The 27,694-nt window shown below is 54.0% G+C and overlaps 1 protein-coding gene across 1 annotated transcript in view; it reads right to left on the bottom strand.

Annotated features, from left to right (window-relative positions):
* The window catches only part of SLC6A6 (solute carrier family 6 member 6), an 80,447-nt gene that overhangs the window by 15,434 nt on the left and 37,319 nt on the right, over positions 1 to 27,694 (bottom strand). The window contains exons 3-9 of the mRNA XM_080828194.1: positions 24,752 to 24,994; positions 22,487 to 22,621; positions 21,235 to 21,469; positions 11,251 to 11,383; positions 4,053 to 4,187; positions 2,737 to 2,840; positions 2,482 to 2,606 (exon numbers count right to left, since the gene is read on the bottom strand). Coding sequence (XP_080684320.1) covers positions 2,482 to 2,606; positions 2,737 to 2,840; positions 4,053 to 4,187; positions 11,251 to 11,383; positions 21,235 to 21,469; positions 22,487 to 22,621; positions 24,752 to 24,980 — 1,096 coding nt within the window. The 5' untranslated portion in view covers positions 24,981 to 24,994. The remainder of the gene's footprint in view (positions 1 to 2,481; positions 2,607 to 2,736; positions 2,841 to 4,052; positions 4,188 to 11,250; positions 11,384 to 21,234; positions 21,470 to 22,486; positions 22,622 to 24,751; positions 24,995 to 27,694) is intronic.

The following is a 27,694-nucleotide window of genomic DNA, read 5'->3' as shown; positions in this document are numbered from 1 at the left end:
GGGGCAAGCCCTCCTACCGGCCAGAGTCTAGCCGACTCGGGAAAACCCGACCATGACCTGGCATCCCCAGGCTGCGACCGTAGAAAATCCCATGAGAAGTGAGGGAAGGGGCGCCAGTACCAACCCCAAAGCCCCAGTTGGCAGGAGCCGCATGGGTGCCTCGGGGGCCCCCTACAGGGCAGCTCTGGCCCACCGGCAGGCTTCAGTGCGTGGGGATTCTTGTCCAGCCGACTGCGAGACAGATGTAAAATGGGGCCCCCCACCCACCCCCCTGCCGCCCGCCGGGGCCTGGTGGAGGTTTTCTCAACGCGCTCGTTTCTGTATTTCAGTTTTGCCTTTGTCAAGCCAGCCTCTGGGAGAGGGTCTGAGCATCTTTCTCTAAAAGCGCAAGGTGAACTATAGAGAGAGAAGTCCATGTGAAGGAACGCAGCCGCTCCGAGCACCAACGCATGCCTCTCCGCGAGCAGAGAACGCGCCCCTGCCCGCGCCGCGTGCACTTTGTTCGGCTAAATAAGGATCTGGTTCAAATGCACTTCGCTCAATATGGTGCTCGTTAAAAAGCTTATTAGAGAAAATAATCACCCTGGATGTGTCAGCTGCTCAGACATCACCGTGGGGAATAAACAACAAGGTCTTTGAAGTGGACGGGAGGAAGGAAACAACTTAGGGCGATGATGTAGACATATATAAAAATACCTAGTTGTCCACAGAAAAAGATCTATTTTATATATCGAAGAGAGAGATATAAATACCCCACCACCAGATTCACTCCACGCTCCTGGCAACTGCAACTGGTTTGTAAGCCCTCGACTGGAAAAAGCCATGCAAAGGACCTGCAAACTGTCTCCCCCTCATCACTGGAACGGCCACACTCCCAAGTAGGTGTGGATCTTTCTAGAATTACTCTGTGTCCTCAGTCTCTGGCCTGCCTCTTGGGGGCTCTTGGGGTTGGAAAGCTACATCTGACGCTGTCTGGGACTGGGGGCAGTGGAGAGATATGTGGGGCTGAGCTGGGGACTTGCCCCCCTTGTCCTGCAACACTGGGGGTGTGAGGATGGCAGAGAAGGTCAGAGGAGCTCAGATGCATTCTCACATAGGGTAAGACCAGAGCTGTCACGGGCATCCAGGGTGGGTGGGGAGGCAGGAGGTGGGGGTGGTCCTCAAGGCACAGGGGCCTGATCCTCACCAGCCCAAGCAAGACTCCTGCTCTCAAGCCACGGGTCTCCTCAACTGCACAGCATCTAGATGTCTAAATGCACAAGGCTGAGGTATCCCTGAGCCCCAGGGTTCTATGGCTGAGAGAGCAGGACACCGCCGTTTCCCATGAGGGCAAAGGCAATGCCAAGGCAAGAGCTCCAGCTGTGACTGACTCTGGTCCACGCTGTTCCCTGGAGTTAGGACATTAGTCTCTTCTCTGGGCCTGAGAAAAGCCTCCACCCCGGACCCTCACCTGCCTCCGTGTGGTCCCAGAGAGAGGTCCTGAGAAATCGGAAGGTCGGGTGCAGCACAGAAGGTGTACAAAATAACCAAAACCTTCCAGGCAGCTGATGATCACCCGCCAAGTGAATGGGCAGGATAGGAGTGAGGTGGAAAAGGGGCAAGGGTAGATAGAATCTGGGATCCTGGGAGCCTACGGTTCTTAATCCCATATCCAAAACACTGTAGTTTATAGCTGCAGTTTGAGGACTTAGAACATCCAGGGGCAAGTCCTAGAATACTGTGGTGCTGAGGCTCTAGGATTCTAGCAACTGAAGACCTCATCATTTTCAGGTTCCAGACCCACCCTGTTGGAGCTCCAGGATCCCAGCCTAGGATCCCACGCTCGGCAGAGTCCATAATTCTAAGACTCTTCCCTCTACTTCCGGAAGGAGCACCCCACCAACAGATCCCACACCCTGGGGGGGTGACACTGTCCCCCCAACCTACGTCCAAATTGGATCTGTCACCGTCCCAGAGGGTGGCCAGCATGCCCACTGTCTCTGCCCCTCCCGCTGCCTACGGTGGTGCCTGACACAGGGCAGACTCCGCCAGTAACATCGGTGGAATGAATGAACGGGTTTGCTAGAGGGAGCGTGCTGGGAGCAAAGTGCAAAATACAGAAACCAAAGCTGAGAAGGTGGTGATGGAATGCCGGCTGGTGGCTGGCTTGGGCCTGAGTTAGGAAAGTGGTTTCTGCTGCTGAAACCAGGAGTTTGCTGGGGAAGGAGAGGGAGGGAAGACCACACAAAAGTAGCTGAATATTCCCCAACTTACCCAACCCCCGCGTTTCTGCTGCCCCTTGAGCCAAATTGCGATGCAAGTGCTTAAAATTTAGCTTTTGTACTCTTTGATACTTGGGGGAGATCTTGGTGGGGGGGGTCCGTTTCGGAAACCAGGCTCGTCCCCCCCCCAAGCCCCCTGGGGTCTGGCTTCATGCCTGCAGTACTCGGCTTACACACTAGGTGGCAGTGCCCACCACCACTGCCACCAATACCACCATACCTGACTCAGCCACATCAGCAATGTCCACCCCTTGCTCTTGTGCCATGAAGCCCAGGATGGAAAAAATTGCGAAGCCAGACACAAAACTGGTACCACTGTTCAGGCATCCCAGCAGCATACAGTCCCTAAGTTACACATATGTCAGGGAGCAAGTTAATTCACAACACAAGGAAGCCACGCTCCCTACTTCTTCTCTTTTTTTCTTTAAACATCATCATTTCTAAGGTCCACCAGGCCCGCTGGCGCGACACTTGCCTGTACGAGTTGTACTTGTACTTGTTGTAGCTCCCCAGAGAGGTCATGGCCCCCAGGCAGATGGCATAGGAGAAGAATATTTGGGTCCCAGCATCAATCCATACCTGTGAGGGTTTGGGTGGGGGTGGCAAGGAGAGAGAGAGGGGCTGTTAGAGTCAGCTTCCTGGAGGAGACGGTGCGGGTTCCCGGCCACCTGAAGGACTGCACCTCAGAATGTGCAGATTCTTGACTGTAGTCAAAGCATTTATGCTGGAATGCAAGGTGTCTTTCAAGGCAATGTTGAGCTACAAGGAAGCCCGGAAGTCAAGGAAAAACCCAGTCACTCAGCGTCAGGACTACAAGGAAGGGCTTTTGGAGCAGATGGATCGGAATTCCAACTACGAAATGAATGCAAGCAACAGGGCTCCCGCCTGGAGCCTCAGTTTTCACATCTGTAAAATGGGCTCCGCTGTACTACTACACAGGTTCTAAGAATAAAGATTAAGCCCAGTGCAGACACATGCTAAGACTGTTAAGTCAAGGCTGCTATTATTACTGTAATTCCTATCGTCTGGGAACCCACAAGTTGGAACGGGGAGGAACTCCCTAATGGATTATGCAGGTGAAGCCGCTCTCCAGAACCTTCATCCAGCAGCTCCTGATGGCCACAAAGCTGCCTTCCCAGCTGTCTTCTGATGTTGGCCAAACCATCCCCTGACCGCCCCCCATCCTGCCCAGGGCAAGAGGGCAGTGGTAAGTGAACCAAAGCAGCACAGGACCTCAAAGGCCACCTGAAGGCTGAGGATCCTGGTGGCAGAAGGTCCTCAAATGGGCCGATAAGACATCCCAGGGCTTTCTCCAAGCCCCTGTGGTCACGTGGCTGAGTGCCAGGAGGTGGGCACTCAGTATCTGCCCCTAAACCTTCCCAGAGCTCAGCACCAACTCTGAATTCCAACCTCAGTCAAGGAAGCCAGCAGCGCTCATGGGCCAACTCTCCCCACAATGCCGCCCTCTCGGCCACTGAGGGCAGAGGCCAGGGCCAAGGGAGAGACGAGCTCATCAAAAGAACCCCCCCTGCCCCGCCCCTTTCCCTGGCACATGACTGGAAGGAGACCGTACTTGGCTGGCCTCAGCAGTCCTCCGCATGAAAAGATACACACACAGCTGGAAAGGCCTGTGAGCATGGTGGACAACCTGCTACAGCCCAGTGGGAAAAGTACTGGGGGTTGATGGCTCGACTCGAACTGCGCCCCCAAGACTGGAAGAAACTGCGCGTCAGTTTAGCCTTCCCGCACCCTGCTCGGCCCCCGGTGGGAGGACAGGCCACCCTGCGGTACCTGCGGGTCCTCGAGACGGCTGATGTCAGGGTACAGATAGAACTTGATGCCAGCGCCTGCACCGGGCAGCGTCAGTCCCCGGACCAGCAGCACCAGGAGCATAGCGAACGGGAAAGTGGCCGTGAAGTAGACAACCTGTGGGGGTGGGCAGGAGAGAGCAATTCAGGGGTGCCTGTGGCATCAACCACTGCTGTCAAGTTCAAGCATCCTCTCCGAGGCCAGGGGTCTGGAGCCGAGCTTGCTGTTTGATCCTGTGTGTGTTGCTTAGCCTCTCTGGGCCTCAGCTGCCTCCCCTGGAACCTGGGTATAATACCAGTCACCTACCTCACAGATGTACTGAGATTCAGTGAAAACAATAGTGAGTATCTAGGCCTTGGAAGTAAGAGTGGTGGCCAAGACAGAAATCTCTGTCCTCATGCAATATACATGAAGAAGGAAGATGCAAATTAAGAAAAAAATGCAAAATAAAACTGTCTAGTGTCTATGTAAAAGGCTTAGCCCAGTGGTCAGCCAGGATGTATCAGCTAACATTATAACTGTTAGTATGACTCTTAAAGTGAAGAACAAGTTAGGTGAGGGTTCAAACCCCAGCTCTGCCCCCTTGCTTGCTGTGTGACCTTGGGCATGGTGCTTCACCTCTCTGGGCCAGTTCCCTTATGTGTAAATGGAGAGTACAGTAACAGAAGACCTCCATCCAGAGGCGAGGCAAGGATTCAAGGAGCTATCTGTACCACCACCTGGCATGTAGGTGCTCAAGAAATGGGGCTTGTTGTCGACAGTGACCTTGCAAGAAGCACAGGGAACTTCTGGGAGGAAATGAAGCTCTAACACCCCTTGGCCAGGAGACCGGGAAGGTCCCCCACTTCCTTGGGGCCGCGAGAGGCCCCACAGCCTTCCCCAGGTAACACAGCACGTCCCAGGCTGCCCAAGGTCAACTGGAGATGGACACCAGAGATGACCCATCCTGTTCCATGGCCAAGGTCCCACCCTACTTCCTCTCCTCCTCCTGGCCCAAAAGCACGGGTCTCCAAACACCCTATGCCCTCAGTTCTCTCAGATGGATCCTTCCCTATCTGTTCCTTCAACGGAGGCGTTTCCAGGCAGGGTTCACCCTTGGGAGGGGCTCAGAGATGCGTGGCTCCGAACTGACGGTGAGATCCTGGTGTTTCCAGCAGGGCGCCGGCAGAGCAGGGACTCCCAGGCACAAGGACCCTTGATGCTCGCCCCGCCCCGCCCCGCTAACTGGCATGCCAGCCACCATGCTGACAGAGGAGGAACGGGGAGCTCAGCAGGGCTCGAAGACTCGCCTGGGTCATGCCCAAAGCACAGGAGCAGCTGCCAGGACCCGTGGAGGTGAGCAAAGGCATGAGGCATTTGACTTCACCGATGCAGCACATACAGAAAGTTCCTATTGACCAAGTGAAATGCTAAGACTGGGTCGCAGAGGCCCTGACTCCCTCAGGGCCTTAGGGGACCAGGGGACCAGAAAGGGATGACTACACAGCCACTGTACCCCTTTGTGTAGGTAAGGAAACTGACCCCCAGAGAGCGGGTGAATATGTCCATTGTGTTGGGAGTTGGGGGCAGAGCCGGGTTACTGCAGGGCACTTGCTGAGGCCCACGTAGGTACCAGACACCTATGGAGGGTGACCGAGCCCTGAACCCCACCTATCTGGCACAGGAATCCTTGATGGGGCACAATTCTTGGGACAGCCGACATCCCTGTGAGTAGAAACAACCAGAAAGGGCCTTTGGAAAAGGGTAGGAAGAAAGCTCTCAGGGCCTGCCTAGCTCAGCTGCCCTTGGCCAGCCACCACCAAGCAGCATTTATTGAGTGCTTACTATATGCCTGGCACTATTCTAGGTGCAATAGTTACTTGGTTGTACTTCCCTGGTCCCACCCTAACCCTTTGAGGCAAGTTTCATTAAGAACCTCATCTTGAGTGAGGACACCAAAGCCCAGAGAGTCCACTGCTTGCCCATAGGTCACACAGCACTTAAGTGCCCCAGAGCCTGCTGCCCGCGGACGACAGTGGCAGAGCAGGAAAACCCCTTCCATGTCTGGTGCTTTATTCAACTCAACCTTCCCAATGACCAGAGGAAGGCTGGACTCCCCAATGGCACAGGTTGGAATTCAAGCTCTGTGACTGGCTTGCTGTGAGGCCTTGAGCTGGGGTTCATTTCCCCACCCCTGAAGTAGGAGGCTCAGACCAAATGAGGTCTGACGTTCCATCCAGCTCTGCCATTCCAGGGGGAGAGACAGAGTGGCAGGGAGGGCCCGCTAGGGGTCACCCAGGCTGGGGTTTGGATCCCACCTCTGCCACCTCCCAGTTGGTGGTTTGGCCTCAGCTCCCATCTGTATGAGGAGGAAAATAAAGGTGCTATCCTCACCTGCCACCCTCAAGACACCTTAGCAGGGAGGATTCTCCTGCCGGTCCCATTAGGCTAAAGGGCAGGCCCTACGTCTGCCTCTGATGCTCCTCCCCCAGCCCCGACGACTTTTCTCCATCTGGGCCTCAGTTTCCCCAGCCCCCCAATCTTCTCCTGAGGCAGAGAACCCTCCCAACTTCCCAAGGGCAAGGTGGCAGGCGTGGAGGGTGGGGACAGGTCAGGAAGCCACAGAAGGGGTGAAAGAAAGAAAAATCAGCATGCCCCCCCACAAGCTGCTCCTCCCTTCCTGCAGACAGGCCCCCCACCGGTTCCCACCTCTGGGCCCTGCTGCAAACCACACCCAGAGGCCCACAAACAATTAACTGCTGACAGCAGGCTGTCCCCAGAGGGCGGCCACTTCAAAGCCAGCCAGGCCCCACTGGGCTGGGCAACCGGGCTCTGGCCAGAGGGCTTTGTGTCAGGGACACAGGAAACCACCCGGGATGGGGGTGGCTTCCCTTGTTTTCATGTATCAAATCTGTTTAACAAGCACTTAAGGAGCACTTGCTGTGTGCCAGGTATAGGCTAAGAGCTTTAGGTGTAGTAACTCATTTAACCCACATGGCAACCTGACCAGGTAGGGAAAAGGATTAACTGCGTTTTCCAGAGGAGAAAACAGGCCCCCAGAGGTGGCATCCGGGGCCCTGGGGTCACAGAGCGAATAGGTGGCTGAGGTGGGATGTGACCTCGGCCAGCTGGCTTCAGAGTCCTGTGTCTCTGGTGTGTGTGTGCGTGTTACCACAGTCCATCCCCTGATCCAGGACAGGACAGCCCCTCCTGCTCACACAGCCCCACCTAGTCACACCACCTCATCCGCCTCTTTGGAAAGACACCCTTGTTTTGCAAATTCTGCTGCTCTGAGGACAAGCCCCTGAGAGCCATTCTCTCAACTTTTCCGTGACTCCCCCGGGATCCTCCCGGGAGAGGCTGGTGCCAGCCGCCGCCAGTGGGCCTCTGGTGGTGGCCCAGCAGGCCTTGCCACGGGACGTGGTATTTTTCCATTCTTACTGGCAAGCCTCTGTGGTTCCTCTGAGCCCGTGACCCAAAAGCCTTGTGGCCCAACTGCCCTGGAAACTTGCAAGGACAATTCTTCCTCGTTCCCCTCAGGATGGCAGGGAGAGTGGCCCACAAGGCAGGAGGGAGACGGGTTAGTCTCCCGCTGCCCTGAACTTCCTTTTGGGGATAAAGGCCTGGGCAGTAGGGGTCACTCATCCCAGAGATGGAGGCTCCTAGAGGTGGGGCCACAGATCCGTGCCCAGCATCTAGGCAGGGCCCGAGGGTCTTCATGGCAGCCCTGTGTGTGTCAGAGGGGGAATCACTAACTCCTTTCACATAAGGGGAAACCAAGGCTCAGAGAACGAAGATTACATTCCCAAACTCATGCAGCTTGTGGGAGCAAAACTGAGATCCCAAACCAGGTCGGACTCTGACTGGCCACCACCACCCCGGGTTTGTTTTCAAGTGTGGGACGGAAGAGTTGGGGGGTGCAGCCTCAGGACACGTCTATGGTCACGTCAGTGAGGGTACTCCCCCAGCACTTAACTTCCCATGTGATGGTCTGGACTTGGCACCTTCCTGGCCTCATGCCCTACCGTCCGGCTAGCTGAGGGAGAGGGCAGGCAGCAAGTGATGATTTGGAGGGGGAAGAATGCAGGATGCAGGAAACCCAGGTGGGGAGCTGGTCTGCCTGGGTTCAAATCCCAGCCTAGCCACGGACACCTCTGGATGTGAGGCTGATGGAATGAGCGGTGATCGACAGCCCCGACAGCCCCTATGTTGCGCATGCGCAACATAGCCTTTGCCACCATTCTTGCTGTTTGTTGAATGAATGAAGCCCTGGCATATTCAGACCCTTGGAATGATGACAATTACAAAAAAAGGGAACCGAGGCTCAGAGAGGCCAAGTGACTTGAACTTGGGTCCTGAGCTGTCCAGACTCTTCCTCCATCCACCCCCTGCTGGACCAGCATCAGCCACTGAAGCAGGGCCAGGGCCAGGATGAGGTCCGTCCTGCTGCCCGTGGGCCCAGCTCCCACGGCGGCCGTGAACCTGGTCTGTGGCCAGGGCTGAAAGCCATGGCTGGCGGCGGGCGGCAGGCGGGCGGGCAGGCCGGCCATGGAGCTCAAGGAAGTCCACAGAGCCTTACTGTGTTTGTCTTGGCTTCTCTGGGCTGGCCCGGGCTCTGCTATTGTTCTGGGAGCCATGCCTACCCCTCAGGGGCCTGGAGCATGAGGAGGAGATTGTCTCCAGGGGCGGGGTTGGGTAGGGGGACCTCTGTCAAGTCACGTCTTCAACTGGCCACAGCTGGAGCCCAGTACCCTCTACGTTTTCATTTGATTCTATACTCCTGCCCCCTCTACCCCATTGTATCTCAAAGGTTGCTCGCTCTTTCTGGGAAAACTCAGCTTCCTCCATCAGACTGGGGGCTCCCCCATAGGTCTGGGTCAGATACCTCAGGGCCTTTGCATTGGCTGTTCTCCCTGGAATATTTTCTCCTCCAGATAGCCACATGGCTTACCCTTTACTTCCTTCAAATCTGTGTCCCAAAGTCACCCTCCTTGGTAAGCCTGCCTGGCCACCCCATTTAAAAGTGTATCCCAGGGCGCCTGGGTGGCTCAGTGGGTTAAGCCTCTGCCTTCGGCTCAGGTCATGATCTCAGGGTCCTGGGATCAAGTCCCACATCTGGCTCTCTGCTTGGCAGGGAGCCTGCTTCCTCCTCTCTCTCTGCCTATCTCTCTGCCTATTTGTGATCTCTGTCAAATAAATAAATACAATCTTTTAAAAAATAAAAAAAAATAAAAGTGTATCCCAGGACTTTCTGTTCTCCCTTGCCACATTACTCTTCAGTTCCCACTGACTCCTATATATTTTACACAGTCACCTTGTCACAACCAACAAATCTCTCAGCTCCCGGATCATAGAGACTTCTGTCTGTTTTGTAGACCCCCAGCGTGTCCCCTGGCTCTATTCCTACAACAGTACCTGACACATAGTAGAGGCTCAAAATGTGTGAGTGCATCAGGAAATGATCATGTCTCCAGCACGGCTGGGGACAAGTGCTCCATAGAAACTTCCAGAAAAACTCACCTCCATGTGGGGAAATGGGAGGGCACAGCGAAGACACGATGGGTGTTTACAACACTGTCTGTGCCAAGCACTGGTGCTGGGGGCACCACATACCTTATTCGAGCCTTCACCTCCACCCATTCCGCACAAGAGAAAGCCAGGGCTTCGAGGGGGAGGGAGTGCCCTTGAACAAGCCACTTCACCTCCCCCAGATCAGCTCCCTCCTCATTTGAACAAAGGCGGTAAGGAAATGCTTTGCGCGTAAGACAGAGGAGGTGGGCCAAAAGGGGTGAACGAGCACCCCAAGGCGCCTGTGGGGATTGCTCGAGGGGCCCTCTTCCTGCCTGTCCCAGTGCAACAATGTCAGCCTGGCCTGCTTCCTTTCCAGACTGGGTTTTAGGCCCCTGCTCCAGAATTGTCCCCATTCTGCTTCTGCTGTCCTGGGGACCCAGATCTTACCCTTAAGTAAATGCTGGGATCTGTTCTGATCTATGACTTCACTTCAAGGGGCTCTTCATCTGGGGAGAGCAGAGTCCTTAATGTAAATTCCAGAGCAGCAAAGGCCCCTTCTCTGGGAGATGTCACCCCCTGCCCGTCACCGTACCTCAAATGCCACCTTAACTTACTCTTTAGACCTCTGGGGGCTTCTAGACCTTAAAGAGATTTCCTCTGTCAAGATGCAAGTGACAGGAGGGAAATGATAGGTGGGGTTCATATAAAGGCAGGTCAGCCAACTCCTTCTCTCTGGCCTAGAGCCCCACCGCAGTGATCTCCACAGACCCCTCCGCACTGCCTTGTCATCACAGTGACCATGACCACGATACTGGCTAGCGTCTTGGTTATCGGGTAATTGTTCAGCTCTAACTTACCAGGTAGTCTTTTAGTCACAGGCTGTCCTTTTCATTATTGGAAATATAACAATTACACTTATAACCTCAACTGTAAGCTAACATTTTAACAATCAGCTACCACCCTGGTTAATAGCTAACGTTCTAGTCTTCATGTAACCTATTAAATCAGCTGCAAATATTTCAGCAATGGCTAACGTTCTGGTTAACAACTAACATCTTGGTTTCCAGCCGAAGTGTTAGTTGTACGATAATTTGGTTAACCAGACTTTGCAACCAAATTCCAAATCTGTGCTTCTCAAACCTCCATGTGCATTTGGATTATCTGGGGATACCATTTGGACGTGGGTTCTGATTCTCCAGGTGTGGGGCAAGCCCATGGGTCTGCATTTCTAACAAGTTTGTGGGGGACGCTGAGGCTGCCAGTCAGGGCGCACTTTGCAAAGCAAGGGTCCATGTTCGGGGTGAACTGCTGGTAATTAACAATAAACTCACCTTGCTACCTGCTAACTTATCAACACCCGTGTTTGTTATTTGCTAAATCTGCACTGGCAACACCTGGATATGGGAACCGGGGGTGTAGGGAGCTTACGCAGGTCCCAGAGAGCCCACCATCTGACTTTCAGGAATTCCGTGAGCTAGTTGTTAAACTACCAGGAACTTGAAATCAGACATGGTGGGAGTATATACACCAGGATGTGGGCAAATGCCACAGATCAGGGCCTTATTTTCTTTCAGAGGACTGCCTTAGCAACATACATGGGCTCTTTGGGCTGGGCTGGTTTCAAGCAGGAGGGCCTGGGGGGTGGGGAGACTCTCTGCTGAGGCAGGGGAGGGATGGACGCACAACTCACTTTCCCTGTGGACTTGACACCCTTCCAGATGCAGAAGAAGCAGACCAGCCAGACAAGGAGGAGGCAGAGAGCAAGGTCCCACTTCAAGGAGCCAGGGTCGTCGATTCCAGAAGACAAGCTCAGCACGTTGCGCCTTCAAGCAAACAGAGCCACAAGTCAGTCAGGTTGGGCACCAGGGCACAGAGAGCTGAGGCCAGGGCTCCAACAGGCTAGGGTTGAAACCCCGGCTCAGGTGTGTTTCCACAAGCCCCCTTGCCTTTCCAAGCCCTGGAATCCCCAGGGGTCTCTGAAGCAGCACTCACCCAGGTCTCAGGGGTGTGGAGAAGTCAACGAAGGGGACAGATTGAGACTCCTATGTCAGGTGAACCTGGGTTCAACCCAGTCTGACCTCGGGCAAGTTAAGCACATCTCTATGCCTCAGTTTCCTCATCTGTTAAATGTGTACTAATTCCCATGTGGTTGATTCTCAGCAGACCCTTCTTCAGTGTCCACTCTGGGCCAAACACTGGGTTCAAACTTAGCGCTACTGTGTGAAAGTCTATGACTTTGGGTTAGTTACCCGACTTCCTGGAACTTAATCTCCTTGTTTGTGAAATGGGGATAACTACCCAACACTCTGTCCCACCCCTCTTTTGTTATTATTCACCCCCGTTTCATATCTGAATATCCATGAAAATGTAAGCCTCAAGAGGGCAAAGTGTTTGTTCTGTATGTGGCCGCAGAGCACCTACCCACCTCTTTACAGGGATTGCTGTTAAGAGAAAACCCACACGAAGTACCAACGACAAGGTCTGGGATGCAGCCAGCATTGGGTAACCCTTAGCACTCACTCCTGTCCTGGTCTCAAGATGCCCAGAGCAGCATCTAGCACCTGAGCAGTGCTGCCCTCCCCCGCCCCCCAACTCTGCAGGGTTATAAAGGTCTTAGGAAGAGGCAGGGAGACGGTGCGAAGGCTCACTGACCTGGCCTGGCCCAGCATCACACAGCATAGGCTGGGTCTGTGGAGTCCAAGAACCTCATTGACCTGCAGAAGATGCGTGAGAGCACCTACTCACACATGTCCCTGAGGGGCTGATGCCATCTGAAGTCGGGGTGGGGTTGCACCGGGTGCTAACAGCCAGAAGCTGCAAAACTCAGTGCCAAGACACTGTCCCCAATGTCCCAGAGCAGATACCGCAGCAGTGACTAAGGACAGGGGCATCAAGCGCAGGGACATCAGGGTCCCCCGTTCCCCTGGCTCCCCAGGCTGCTGACCATGGGAGACACGGAGCTTGTGCTCCCTTGGGAAAAGCCGGGATTCCTTCTAACCAAAGTTAGCTCCTGGTTCGGAGGCCACGCTCCAGCAAGAGAGGCAGAGAGGGGGCGTGACTTTGCGCCCCCTGTAAAACACAGATAACTGCTCCCGCCCCCAGGCCACTGCCTAGGAATGCATTCCAGACCATTCCCTAGCTTCCAGCCAGTTGTGGTCAGGGCTCTGGATGTCAGAAGGCCCGCTGGGCCAGGATACTTCACTGTTTTGCCTTTCCCCACTCCACCCCATCCCCACCCCGCAGAAGCTTCAACATAAGGACCTTGAATAAATCCAAGATCCCCATCTCAAGTGGCATCCAAAGCGAGGCCTTTTCTTTGGGCCACTGTTGTGCTCTCAGCACCTAGAACAGCGCACAGCACATAGTAGGGTCTCAATAGATACCTGCTGAGTGAATGAACCAAGGACTCAACTGAGGATACCAGCACGTTCACACAGCACTCAGAACCAAGTCATGAAGTATTTCCGTTCACCTCAACAAGGGGCAGCATTCCTGTCCTTGTTTTTGGTGAGAACCCTGACATCAAGGAACTCCCCTTGGACACCTCTGATGGTGTGTGCTCAGAAGGTCCACAAGGCCTTTCCAACTTATCTCATCTGATCCAAGGACTAGAGATCATTTTCGCCATTTTACAGATGGGGAAAACTGAGGCAAGGAAGCTTCAACTGCCCACAGACACACAGCCAGCGGGGGGCAAGGCTGCCACCCTACACCCAAGCCTGTTAGACTCCAAATGACTGTGCTCTGCAGACTGCCCCGTACTGCTCCTCCGATAAGCAGACAGAATAACGCCGAAATCTTAAAAAGAATCTGCCCAGGCCCCTGCTATGGGCCAGGGTCCCCTGAAGCCTCAAGCCAGGGGGCATCCCCTGAGGCAGGCTGTCAGCCAACCACATCCCGGCTGGGGCCCTGCCAAGCACGTGGATCTGGCGGCTGCAGCTGCTTTAGAACAAAAAGCCCTACCCTGCGCAGCCTCCAGAGCTCAGCGCCTTCAATGAAGGCCCAGGGCATGCTGGGCAGCAGCCCAAGGCTTCCTTGTGAATGGGCAGCGTCAGGGAGAAAGAGTGTTTTCCACCTCCACACCTTTGGGCCCGCTGCAATGCCAGCTACACCGTCCTGCTGCCAGGGAAGCCTTTCCCGCTGCTCTGCACACAACTGACTGGAGTCCCCGTCTGTCTCCCCAGCCATCCCCTCACACCAGATGTCACCTTCAGGTGAGAAGGTCTGGCCTGCCTACCAGCCTCCAGACAGCCTGAGAACAAGGATCTCACAGACACACACACAGTAGATGCTCAGCTCATGCTGAGAAAGTCCCCAGCCTTTTCTTGTCTCCTCTGGGCAACTCAGCTGAGAAGCTTGAAATCCCAGAGCCTGAGCTCTTCCCTTCCCTGTGCGACCACACCAAGCAAGGTCGGTTCACGGACACCCTTTCTAAAGCCTCCTCCTACCCCTGTGCAGGGTAAACCAGTGGTGCCTATGACAGATAGCAGGCTGGCTCTGGGCAGCCGACCAGCTTCAGAAGCCACAACGAGGAAACTGAGTCTCCACGGCCAGTGGCCATCTCCTTGTAGGAGTTCATGACGCCTCTGGGTGGCACCATAAGGAATGTTCTCTTTGACCCAGCCATACTCCATGCCCGAGCCTCTCTCCCGTAATTACTCTTGCACGTGTGGCCAACGACAGGGACCACCCCAAGCTATTCATCACAGCACCGTCTGTAGGAGCAACACACTGGAAACCACCCAAGTGGCCATCAGTAGGGGGTCAGCGGCACACAGAAGACACAAGGTGGAACGCCAATGCCGCAGGGCCTGCGAGATGGTGGGAAAGCTCCCAGTGAGCAGATAAGAAACGATATCCTGGAGATAAAGTGAACAAAGCAAGGTGAACGCGGCTTAGGGCATGCGCCCTATTGTGTTAAAAAGGGAAGGGGGTGGATGTACATTTGTGCTTGAATGCGCACAGGCTATTTTTGGCAGGACACACTAGACGCTGCTGCCCATGGGGAGGGGGACCTGGTGGTGGGGACGCGGGGGAGGGGAATGCACTTGGCCTTGGGTATCGTTTTTTTGTACTTGAATGTTTTTCTCTTTGGATGTTTGATGTTTTTAGATGAATGATTCAATGTTTTTAATAGCACCTTTATAAAAATTATTTAAAAGTCTTGAAAATGTTTGTAATGGGCCATACAGACGTTCTAGGAATGGAATGAATGTGTCTCATCAGTCAGGGGTTGTCAAAACAGAGCCCAACGTGGGCTCGGGGCCAAAGTGACGGACATCCTTTCCAAAGACAGCTCTGGGTAGCCGTGGAGGTTGGAGAGTGTGTGCGGCCATCTGAATCCTTTTTCAAAGGGACCCCCATGAAGGACCCTCCACAGGTCCCTCCCGTGTGGGACTCCCAGGGCCTCCGCCACAGAGTGGCGGAGAGGGATCTGCTGGGCCTTCCCGGGGTGGTGAGAGGGCTCAATAAACTGTAGAGTGCTGTGCCCCAGGGAACAGCCATAGCGCACTGCCCCTCGGTGGTCTCTTAACCACCCCAGGAGACTGCATGGTACCCCAAATTCAGCCACATGTCCCCAGCACTGCCACCACTCCTCTATGGACCCTCCTGCTTCCCAGAGCTTTTTCAGTAGCCTCCCCACTTGTCTTCCTGCCTCCACGGTCACCCTCCCCCCAGGTCTGCTCTCATCAAGAGAGAATCTGTCCAGACCCAAGTCAGGTGACACCACTCCGCCATTCCACATCCTCCCATGGCTCCTACCTACCTGGCTAAGAGGTCCTCCTAACCTGCCCTATCCCTTTTGGCCTCCCTGAATAAGGCGACCAAATACTCTTATCATTCAGACCTATTAATGACACTGGGACCACAGGTGTATCAACGGGACAAGTTCATGTATACTGGTCCCATCTCCAACCTCATCCCCCATATGGCCCCTTCAGCCACAGTGTCTTCTGATATGATCTCTGAAGAGACTGAGCACATTCCTGCCTCAGGACCTTTGAAAAGTTTGTCAGTCACTGGTTATATGACATGACGACCACCTCCCTGTGTCATTTCAGGTCTCTGTCCAATGTTACTTCACCAGGGAAGCCTTTCCTGGCCATCGTATAGTCACTCTCCTTCCCCTGCCCTGGCTTTACTTTTCATTATTTATCACTGCTTTTCTATTACAATTTTATTTGGGCCATCCATTTAATGTCCATTATTGGTCTTACTGGAATGCCATCTCCATTGGAGGCTGGGCCCGTGTCTGATCACTGCTGGATCCAGAACAGTGGCTGGCACAGAGGAGGAGTTCAACAGACATTAACTGAGTAAATGAATCATACCCATTTGGTTGATGGGGAAACTGAGGCTCAGAAAGGTTCAGGAATTCACCGAAATGACCCAGACTTTAAAAAAAAAAACAAAAAAAAACAAAAAAACAACCCTGGGCCTGAATCCCTTTTTCTGACGCCAACCTGGGGACCAGCCACCCGTGTGCCTAGTCCTATGCTGCCCTTCACGAGGGCCCCCAGCATCCCAGGCTTCCTGACACTGCTCATCCAGAGGGAGGAGACCCAGAGGTGAGCTGCATTCTTGTCCAAGAATAGTAATGATTCATTCCAGGGTGGGATCCAAAAAAGAGTCGCCTGGACGTCTGTTGTGAGTCGGCCGCCCCGCTGCCGTCCAGCCAGCACTCAGAGATGTAAATACGTCCTCCGAGTGGGCCAAATCGTTTCCTTTTGACTGCTGGCCAGCCATTTATTGGCCCTGGCTCTTCCCTGGAGACTGGCGGAGGCAACAATTATAAAAGAGCCCGTCCGCCCTGAGCATGGGGCCACACAAGGCTTTCTCCACCGCCTCCTCCTTCCGACAGCTGCAGGGGAAGATTGGCTGAGCACGGCTTGTTTGCAAATATGACTCATTTCTTTGATTCTAATAAAGTCTAATGATACGTGCTGAGCTCCCGGGGGGGCTCGGGAGGAACCAGGGAGGAAGGCATGGCTCCGGCCTGATGGAGGGCATGTGGCCAAATCTGGCCCCGCCTGTCTTCCAGGGCTGGGGTGAAGCAGGACCCTTAGGGTAGAGTGAGGACCCCAGAGGAGGGACCCGCAGGATGAGGTTAACCAGGGGCGTAAGCTCTGTTTTCCATCAGAGCCACTCTGAGTCGAATTATAAAGTCAGCGTGAAATGACTATCTCCGGTGGCCCCGGTGGCTTTCACAGGGCTCTGAAGAGGTCATCTCACTGGCTCCTGCTGACAATGGTGCTTTAGTGTTACAGATGGGGTGTGTGTTGCGCGGGGCGGGGGGGTGGTGGACCATGCCAAGAGGGGACCCCCTGTGACCTGAGAGTGGGTCACACACACACGGCACAGTGTTACCTGTGACCGTGGACCTGTGGCTGGTGGGGACACAGACGCCAATGTCGGAGATGAGGGCTGGGAGCCCTCTTCTATCTACCTGCTTGTGTAACCCTGGGCACGTCACTTAACCTCTCTGGTCCTCAGTGTCATACCCAACAAGCCATGACTGAAGGCTCTATCCTTAGCATGTCACTCTTTAACTTGAGCCAGACTGTGACCTCAAGGTTCAGAGAGGAGGTGACTGCCCTGAGGCCATGCAGCGGGGACGTGTGGGGGCCAGAGGCAGTGTCCCTGCTCTAAGGGACCTGGACATCACCCATACTCTCTCTCAGCTAGTAAAATGAGAGGTGGGGAGGGCAGCTGGCAGGGATGATCAGCAAATTCCTTCCCTGTCCAGGGGGCCGTAAGGAAGTCTCAGCTTTCACAGCACTTTGTTATTCTGATTCCCTAGGAGTTCCACCTCAAGGACTCACACGTCTACTACAGGTGAGAAGTAGGCAGAAACAACAGCTGGGGCTGGGCTCTGGCTTGAGGGAGGTAGAGAGCAGCCTTTTGCAAGTATCCTCACTGCTCTGCTGCCTAAGCTGGTACCAGTCAATGACACGTCAATAATGTCCTGGCAAGCCTCTCCTAATGGAAACCCCAGAGCTAGGCACTAGAGGGCCAGTGGCTATTCTGGGGGGAAATCCTGTAAGCTGTTTCACCTCAAAGGGAACCCAGACCCATTGATGGTTGAACCCTCTGAGGCCCTGTATACTGCTGGTGCTTAATGTATGTCCTATTCTCTCTCCCACTAGTGTGTTCCTTGAGCAATAGCGAGAAAGCAGATTGTCATGTCACTCACCTTCCTGTCTACCTTCCATGGCTCCCCCTCCGGAGAACAAAGCTCAAACTTACCAGGCTAACATTCAAGGCCTCAAACCTTCTCCTGGCCCCATGTGTCCTATCCTCTGGCCAGACTCATGACTTACAGTCCCCAAACACTTCCATGTGTTCAGAATGCCATACCTCTGTGTGGGCTGTTCCTTCCTCCCACAATGTCTTTTTGCTCTCCTTTTCAGCCTAGTGAGCTCCTATTCATACCTCAAAGCCCAGCTCCTATGACCCTTACATTTGCAGATGAGGAAAACTAGGCCACAGAGGTGTAGTTAACTTGCTGCACCAGGCTACACAGCCATGTGGATGTGGACACAGAATTCATAAGAAGAATCATCATCCAGTGAGCCCACACTGTGTTGAAACACTCTCACTGAATCCTTTCTGGCTGAGTGAGATCATAGTATGGGGAAAGCCATGAGGGTTCTGACATGAGAAATGCCATGTTTGGATTCAGCTGCACGGGCAAGGCAGGGGAGGAGAGTCCAGTGCTGTGGCCTGGGGGAGTGATGCTGAGGGTGTGTGTGTGTGAGGGGGGTAGTGTAAGTGGGGAGAAGAGTCAGACTTTGGGTATACTTGAAAGGGAGAGCCCAGAGCATCTGGGAACTGGATGTGAGATCTGGGGTGGGCAGGAGTTCGGGAGGATTCCCATGTACTTCCCTACTTGCAGGGCCCCTGGAAAGATGAAATGCCATTGAGAGGGATCAGTCCCAGGCACAACGCTCATGGGAACTAGTTATTCCACGTTAGTTCTCTTTCCGTCTCCCTCTTTCATGTGCAAGAGAAGGGCAGGCTCTGTAAGGCCAGGGACCAGGCCCTTCTCAGCTGCAGCGCCTGGCCCAGGGCTGCCCCACATTCAAGACCCTGGCCCACTCACTGGCCTCAGCCTCTGCTCATGCAGGTGACAGGCCTGGTCTCCTCAACTAAGCCTGCGTTCCAGGATCCTACTCTGTGGACCCCAGTCTTCCCCAGGGTTCCAGAAAGATGGCAAGTTATTTGCGGATGTTCAGGTGGGCTTACAAAACTTGGCTAGGACCCAAAGGCTGGAGTAGGAGGCAGGCAGGCGGCCAGCATTCTGTGGGCTGAAAAGCCCATCCGGATCCTGTGGGCCCTGGGAAGCTGCCTGTAGGCCCAGGATGTTTTCAAAGATAAATCCTGTCTTCAGGGCATCCAGGCCAGGAATGGTAGCCTGGGAGCTCAGAACGGGGATTCTGGAAGGCAGGAGCTGGAGGACCCCCAAGAGGGCTGAATATAGGGGATAGGTAGGTGAGAAGGCATGGAGAAAACCCGTGTCGCCTGAGGATCTCGAGGTTCACGGGAGCCCCTTCCCTAGAGCCCTCAGGCCTGTGACAGCAGAGATGAGCCAGGACAGCCCCATTTGCAATGGCTGGGGTAGAAGGGGAGGGCAAGGGCATTTACAAGGGGCCACTCCTTAGTCCCTCTGAAGGTCAGATGACCTGAATTCCAAACGTCCCTAGAGGGCAGTTGGATCCACTATGAGGGCACTAAATCAGTAACAATGGCCCACATTTCTCAAGCAGCTTCTCAGGGTTGGCCATGCCCAGTCTCGTTCAGGTAGGGCAGCCCCACAAGGCCAGGAGGGCAGTGCGAGGATCTCCCCAAGCACAGGTGAGGCTACCAGGGCCCAGAGGGGCAATAGCCCCCTGTGAAGCTAGAAGTGAGGGCCCAAGGTTTCAAGCCCTGGCAAGCCCACCCAGGCCTGAGGCAGTAAGGCCTCAGGAAGGACCCAAGTGGCTGGTTGGGTGCCACTGTCCTGGGCAGGGCAGGCCGAGGGTGATCAGGCCGTGCCAGGAACAACCTAGGACAGACAGGGCTGTGGTTTCAGGACCCATTCAAGTGAGAAGGAGGTGCCCACACTTCTTTGTCTGTAAACTCAGCTCTCCAGAGGGTGTGGCGCGGAGAGGGTAATGAATGTTCTTGTACGTGCTCTTTGTCTGCGGGTGGAAAATATGTACACACCAAGAACAAGCCCCTGTTCAAGCAGACCCAGGGACTTGTGAGCACTGACCTCAGGCTCGATGACAGGGTCAGGGACCCCCTAGACTGTACCCCCACTTGACCCTTGCTTGCCTACGACTTCCCAGCCCTGGCCCTCAAGCATGCGTAGGACCAGCCGGCAGGCCACCCCCTCTCCCGTGGGTCCATTCCCGGGCCGGGTTCTTGGAGGTGGGAAGAACCTTGGGAGCTGCAAAGCTGACCCAAATGACGATGAGGGACCACTCCCCTCCCATCCTTAATACTATTTCCTGCCCCCGGCTCTCAACCTCATCACTGGGATCATCGGGACCATACCCAAGTGCTGAACCCCAAGTACAGCTCATTAAGAGCAAGGAAAGTGAAGCACGAATGCTTTTGCGATTGCCTCTACGCACTGTGTTCGAAGGACTCCCCCGTATGTCAGCTAAGAGTTACCCAAACTTCAGGTCTCCACATTCCGCCTTCCTGATGTCTGTCCTACATCTATACTCCCACAGCTGCTGACATCATCATGGTCAATTGTATAAAGACCCATAGTTCTCCATTCCTCTCCTAAGAGACAGAGCCTCTCCCCCCACCTCCTGAATCTGGGTTAGTCTGTGGCTTTCTTTGGCTGATGAGACATGAGCGAAAATGATGCTAACAAAGGTTTGAAAAGAACTCTTTCCTGCACAGAGGCTCCCCCATTTGTGGCATGTGGAATGCTGAGCTGCCTGTGAATAAGCCAGGCTAGCCTGCTGGGTGATGGGCCCCATGGACCAGTTTGCCCCTGGCCCTCCAGCCAGCAGCCAGCTAATCCCCAGAAGAGTTATCCTGATGTCCTACAGTTGCCCGGCCCACTCGGGAGCCCTGCAAAGATGGAAAGAACTGCTTAGTAGAGCTCAGCCTAAACTGCCAATCAGCAGAACCAGGAGCCAAATAAATGGTCGTGGTTGAAAGCCAAGTTTGGGGGCTACTGTTACACAGCAAAAGCTAACTGATACATATTTTTCATTCTATCAACTCACCTTTTCACTTGAGTAACTACGTCAGCTTCGTATACCCATTTTTCCTCTGGGCAGTAATAGGTTTGATGGGTTAACTGTATTTTTTCTAAAATACACTAAGAAAACGCTATAATATGCAGCAACAGAAGTACATATACCTGCATACGGGTGTAGGAACGATTCATTCCCCTCATCTGACAGTTAAAGAAACTGAGGCTCAGAAAGGGGCAGTGACTTGCCGAAGGTCAAACAGCCAGTAAAATGGCAGCACTGGGATTCGGTTCCAGGCCTGTCTGAGACCAAAGGCATGGATTTACCTCCAAATCCGCACCCTCCTTCCCCCACCCCACCACCCATGCCAAGATAGTGACAACCACATTCCTGGGGAGAAGCTGAGGGAGTGGGCTGTCTTCTCTGCCCCCCACCCACATCCTCCCTCCTGTCTTCCATGAGGCTGGTCTTACTCCCAGAACTCGGTGACGGGCGAGGTGAAGTTGCTGGCGCTCAGCGTGACCCACAGGCTCTTGTTCTTGCGCATAGTGTCTTCCATACACTGGGGTGTGTTCCAGCTGTGGTTGCAGTGTGCCCAGGGCAGCTCCGACTGGAAGGACTGGAACAGGTAGTAAGTGGCCCAGGCCAGGATGATGACGTAGTAGATGTTCAGGAGGGACACGATCACAATGGAGGCATAGCCGATGCCTATGGGTGTGGGCATGCAAAAGGAGCATCAGGAGGGAGGCCAGACCCACTGTGGCCACATACACAATCCCAGTATCCCTAGGCCTGGGGCTAGAAGGGGCCAGAAGGGCCATAAGGGCCAGAAGGATGAGCGAATATCTGTAGGATGAATGGATGACTGGATGGATGGATGGGTGAAAAAATGCATGGTCTGATGAGCTGGGTGAGTGGAAGGATGTATAGAGGAAGGATAGCTCAATGACTGGATGGCCAGGCACACAGATGATTAGATGGATGGTTGGTTGGTTGGTTGGCTGGTTGGAAAAGACAGCCAAATGGATGGATGTTGGATTGATGGATGGATGTCCAATTTGTTGATGGATGTATAGATGGTGGTTGGTTGGAAGGTTAGGTAGATGAATGTATGGATGAATGAGTGGATGGGTATAGCTGGAAAGACCGATGGCTGGTCTATCCATTGACTAATGGGAAAAAGTGTACTGGATGGATGGATGGATTTATACAGACGAATGAATGAACAAACCACACATCCTCCCATCCTTGTCAATTATAAGCGTAACGGTGATTATTTTATGGGTGCATACTAGGTATCAGGCACGGGACTAAATGTTGTAATAATAAAGCTACCAATTCGTTTGGAGCTTACAGCATGTACGAAGCACTTTTACGTAGCTCTGTCATTTTGTCTTCAGAGCAACCCTATGAAGTAATAAGCAAACAAGGGGAGTAAGTGGGGCTTGAAACCATCCATACTCCTGATTATGAGCCCTTCTCTTCTGCACTACATGGCTGAGCAGCTACGAGCTCATCAAACCAACAGAGAGGTGGGAACAGCCAAGACAGACTGAGCAGCTCCTGTGGGCAGCAGCATCAGGGAAATAACGTACTAACTGCTACCCTGGGTCAGGCACGTGCCACGTGGACTTGCATGAGGCTCCAATGTACCAAAGAGCAGGTGCTCAATAAAAATGTGCTGGATGAACACCAGGCCCCAAGTGACCTCTGTTCCATACTCACCAGAGAACAAGGGGCAGATCTTTTCCCAGCAGGTGATGCCGCCTTCAGAGGTGTACTGGCCTATGATTACCTCTAGGAAAAACACAGGCAGGCCGCCGCCAAACAGGAAAATAAAATATGGTATAAGAAATGCACCTGCAGAGAGAGCAGAGTGGGGTGAAGGTCAGGTTGTGGCTATCACGGAGGCCACTCCCAAGCCCTCCCGGCCAATGAGATCCAAGAGAATGAGCGAGGGACAGGAGGGATGGATGCCACAAAGTCCTGGACCCGTTGGAAAATTCTACAGGCCTTGCCCATCTGTCTAGGTGACATCACCCTTCCAGTGGGCCTTCTCAACCTCCCTCAGATGCACCAGGTGATTTTTAAGCCTCTGAGCCTTTGCTTATACTGTTCCAACTACCTGCCTGCCTTCCCCACATCCCTCCATCTCAAATATGGCTTCCTCATTGAAGCCTTCACCTGCTTCCCCAGGCCCACCCAGGGCAGGAAGAGAAGAACTAGTGAGGAAGGGTTCAGTGATGAGAAGCACGAGGGGGGCATCTCCAGCTGAGAGTGGGAGCCAGGGGGAGGAGGCTGGGGTGAGGGTTCCTACCTAGTGTCCGCTAATGGCTTCAGCGAATCTATAAACCCTTTGAAACTTGGGTCTATGGCTATGTGCTTTGTTCTAGGGAGCGTCTAGGGCACTCATCAGAGTCCCAAAGGTGCCTGAGACCTACGAAAGGTTAAGAAATCAGGGTGGATGGGGTGCCTGAGTCATTAAGTGTCTGCCTTTGGCTTAGGTCACGATCCCGGAATCTCAGGTCAAACCCCATATCCGGCTCCCGGCTTGGCGGGAGGTCGGCTTCTCCCTCTCCCTCTCCCCTTCCCCCTGCTTGTGTTCCCTCTCTCGCTGTGTCTCTAATAAATAAAAAAAACTTTTAAAATTAATTAATTAATTAATTAATTAAATCAGGCTCTAAGGCAGAATTTCCCAAAAGCTGGTTTTCCTAACTTGGGCGGCCGCGACATGCCACCTGCTGCCGTTCGACCCTCTGACTGGGGCCATCATGAGTGCTGAGCCATTCCTCCCTGCCTGGGTCTCTTGGCGCCCTCTCCTGCACCAGAGAGAAGGTCTCGCCCAGTCACGTGCTGCCAGACTCCGAAGCCTCCAAAAGGAAAAGGATTCCAGATCACAACCCTCAGCAGGCGTAAAAAACAGAACAAAACTAAACCCAAACCCAAACTGGCCAACTCACCGAACACCCACCCAGACAGAGTCCTTACGTTTTTTAACAATCATCTTCAAAGGGGGTCAAGAGAGACAAACTTCAAGGTGTAAGTTCTGGGGACATGACGTACAGCATGGCGACCACAGATCATAGCGCTGTTATTACGTATCTGAAAGCTGCTATGGGCATAAACCTCAAGCTCTCATCGTAAGAAAAAATGTCAGAAGTATGTGAGGTGATGGGTGGTAACTAACAACTGTGGTGATCATTCAGCAATACACATGTCTATCTACCTGTTACACTGTACACCTTCAAATACCATGTGTTACACGTCAATTATATTTCAGTCCAAGGGAAGAAAATTTTAAATTAAAAAGAAAGAACTAAAAATATCTTGACTGTATTTTTTTTTCCTGGGTGTCTTTCTATCATGGCAAATGATGCTGGTTTTCCATTTACTGGGTGGTGGGGGGCGGGGGAACAAAGCTTGCTTTTGAAGCACCTTCAGATTAAGTTAGAAAAAGCCCAAGCAAAGGCACATGGATCTGGGGGCATCTGGGGGAATCTGTGGGAAACATGGTCCTGGCCTCACTGCCTCTCGTCCGAAGGGATCAACCAGATGGTCAGGGAGAATCAGGGACCTAACCGAGATTGCACAGTAAGATCTTGAGGAGAATGTCACCTGATTCTCAATCGTGCTCACGTCTTGCCTTTTTTTTTTTTTTTTTAAGATTTTATTTATTTGACAGAAAGAGACACAGCGAGAGAGGGAACACAAGCACGGGGAGTGAGAGAGGGAGAAGCAGGCTTCCTGCTGAGCAGAGAGCCCGATGTGGGATTCGATCCCAGGACCCTGAGATCACAACCTGAGCTGAAGGCAGTGGCTTAACCCACTGAGCCACCCAGGTGCCCTCACGTCTTGCCTCTTAAGTGGTGTGGGATAGGGTGGGCATGCAGAGGTCCAGGTGGGGGCCTGGGAAAGCAGGGCACGGAGAGGCCCCCGCAGTCTGGCCCTTCCCTCTCCTCGATGGCCTCTCTCTGCCCAGTACAGCCTTACCTCCACCATTTTTGTAGCAGAGGTACGGGAAACGCCAGACGTTGCCCAAGCCGACAAAGCCGCCAGCCACGGAGAGCACAAAGTCGATCTTGCTGGACCACTTCTCCCTCTGAGGCGGCTTCCCCTCAGCCTCATCTTCGGGCCGCGTGCCTGGGCTCTTCCCCGGGGACGGCTTCAGGATGTCTTTGTGAAAGTCCTTCAGACACTGCAGCTTCTCCTTGGTGGCCATGTCCTCCTCGCTTTCTGTGGGGGACAGAACAGAAGCCAACGTGCGCTCAGTAAGGGACGGCCTGCTCATCTCTGGCGCATCTTTTCTCTCACCCATGGGCTGGCGGGCTCTGACCAGCCCAGGCCTGTGGCGAGAGTCCTGTCTGTCCACTGCTCTGACAACATGATTCGGACCCCTCTGGGTGACCAGGGACCTCAAGAGTCAGGAATCGACAGGTTCCATTCCCCAGGCACCTGCTCAATAGAAGCACAGGGACCCAATGCCTGTCATCTCCAAATGTCACACCTCACTCCACACCTGAAGGCAGAGAAGCATGACACATCCACACCCAACCCGGCATCTTCTCTACGAAGTATGACACACTCCGGGCAATTCTAAGGTAACTTCCCAAGAACAGCCTGCCTGAATTTTCCAGCAATGAGCAGATACCATCTCTGCATCTCACATTTGCCTAAAAAATGATGGCTCCCATTTCGCTCAAGACTCAGTACAGTGCCTGGCCACGGGAGGCGTTCGTTCTGAGCCTCTGAAGAATGGATAAACATAAAAAGAGTAAGGGATGGGGTTTCAGGCTGGAATGGGAACTGTATTTGAAAAGGAGGCTTCCATCCAAGTATGGAAAATGGGTATTTCTGAAATATATTTGCAATTCATTAACCATTGACATCTGCACATTTATGGGAAAATACGGGCGAATCTGTCTGTCCATCCCTCTCTACCCACTCTCTGGAGCTTGCTCTAACTCCTGTAACCATCCAGGCTCCCTTACCCTCTAACTCCCTGTTGGGTTCAGCCCCCAAGAGCTGTTCAGGATCACCCTTAGCCCACCCCTGAGCACGGTGAGTCCCAGCCCTGGGGAAGAGGCTGCCTTTGAGGCTTTACCCCTACATGGCGAGGGCCATGGGAGACAGCTGAACTGTGGGAGTGGCAGCTAGTAGGCCTACCCACCCCCATCTGAGCCTCAGCTTCTTTATCTGCAGAATAAAAAGCCTGCAAACAAAGGTGACCAACTTGTAGCCAAACAGCCTGGGGTCCCACTTGTCTTTATGACCCACACTACAGGCCGACACTGATGTAACAGAGCAAAGCGGAAATTCCTAGGTTGTCTCAAAACATGCGAAGGGCATTGGGACACCCTGGGTTCACACTCCTTACAGGAAACCAGCTGGACCAGAGGCGGCCCCATCACCCGGGCACACCCGGGCCAGCTTACCACCCGGCGCACAGGACAACTCCAGTGGGGATCTGAGTCTGCCTTATCAGAGGCTTAGCACCACCCAACCATCTCTGTTTGAATCCTTGCTTCCTTGTTAACGGTCTCCCAGGCCCGATAAGAACAGAGGCTCTGTGGGACAAGGACCTGTCTTATCTACTGCTGTGCCCAGAACCTGCGGCACAGGAGGAGAACCAATGTGGGGGGTGGGGGTGGGGGATGGTGCCCAGCATGGGGTCCACAAGCAGCACAAACTCCAATGTGTCAGCCTCTGAGCCCTGCCCCGCGGAGGTGGCGGTTGGGGTAGGGAGCAGTGGGGGCTGCCTGCGGAGGATGGACTGGCCTGGCCCCAGCAGCCAGGCCCATGGGGGCCTTGCTCGGAGGAGCAGACGCACAAAAGCTCAACAGAATCCCCATTTCCCCCACGCCTCCTTCCTCTCTATGGCTCGGGGTGGGGGACCCCGATTGTTTCGCTATCTGGCCATGAGCAGACCAAGAAAAGGCTTCCTGGAGCCGCCGGGCGCTCACTGAGCCCTTCCTCTGTCTCCTGGAGCTCAGACTGGCGGCGGCATCCGCACAGCCTTTCTTTGCCCTGCTCCCTCGAGGCGACGTGGGGGTTCGGCCAGGCGTAGGGCTACTGTAAAAATAGCCCCAGCGGCCAGCATTGTTCCAGCATTAATCTGTGCAGCCCCCGATGGTTATCTGAGCGGCCCATTGTGGGCCGGCTGGATGGAAGCATAATTGGAGGATGTGCGACTCAAGTCCCTCCTGATGAAGATGTTTTTCAGGGAATGACCCCTGAACCTCCTCACCAAGAGGGTCGGTTCCGCTCTTTCAGGCTCCCCTTGGATCTCGGGGCTAGAAGGCACTTCACAAGGTCAGCCAGGAGGAGGGGGGAAGTGGCCGGCTTCTGCTCAACACAGGCAGCTGGGAATGGCGAAAGTTCTTCCCCACTAGGACACGAGGAACTGGGGTCTGCTTCCCTGAGGCTACCCTGAAAGCCCTCAGTCTGACTGGCGCTCGGAAAACCCTGCAGAAGCCCGGGGATGGGGCTAGCAAGTTCCCTGAGACCCTCTGCTCTGGACTCTGATTTCCTATGAGGGGACACCTCCAGCCCCCTCTCCACTCAGGACGCCATCTTCCCAACGCCTGTAGCCAAGCCGGGATGCGATGTGGGATAGGACTCGAATGGGGCAGAACTGGGGTCTGTCACGTGTCTGGCATTATGGGGGTGTCACATCCAGGTGTGCATCCAGGGATGGGTCCTTCTGTCACATCACCGGTCTCATCCATCTCTGCCACAAATACAGCCCACACGCCCTCGGGGAACACACAGCTGGCAGCAGCCCTGCCTCTGGCTCCCTCCTGCCAGGTCATGGTCCATGGCCTCACCCAAGACTAACCCATGTCTCGATGAGGCCAGATCCAGGTGCAGGCATCCCACGGGTGTCTGACCAGCCTCATGCCTGTGTAAGCCCACTGCAGAAAGCCCCTTGGCTTC

Source organism: Martes martes (genome assembly GCF_963455335.1).
Source record: "Martes martes genome assembly, chromosome: 1".
NCBI lineage: Eukaryota > Metazoa > Chordata > Mammalia > Carnivora > Mustelidae > Martes > Martes martes.
The sequence above is the reverse complement of the archived record's forward strand: the minus strand, read 5'-3'. Positions and strand labels throughout refer to the sequence as shown.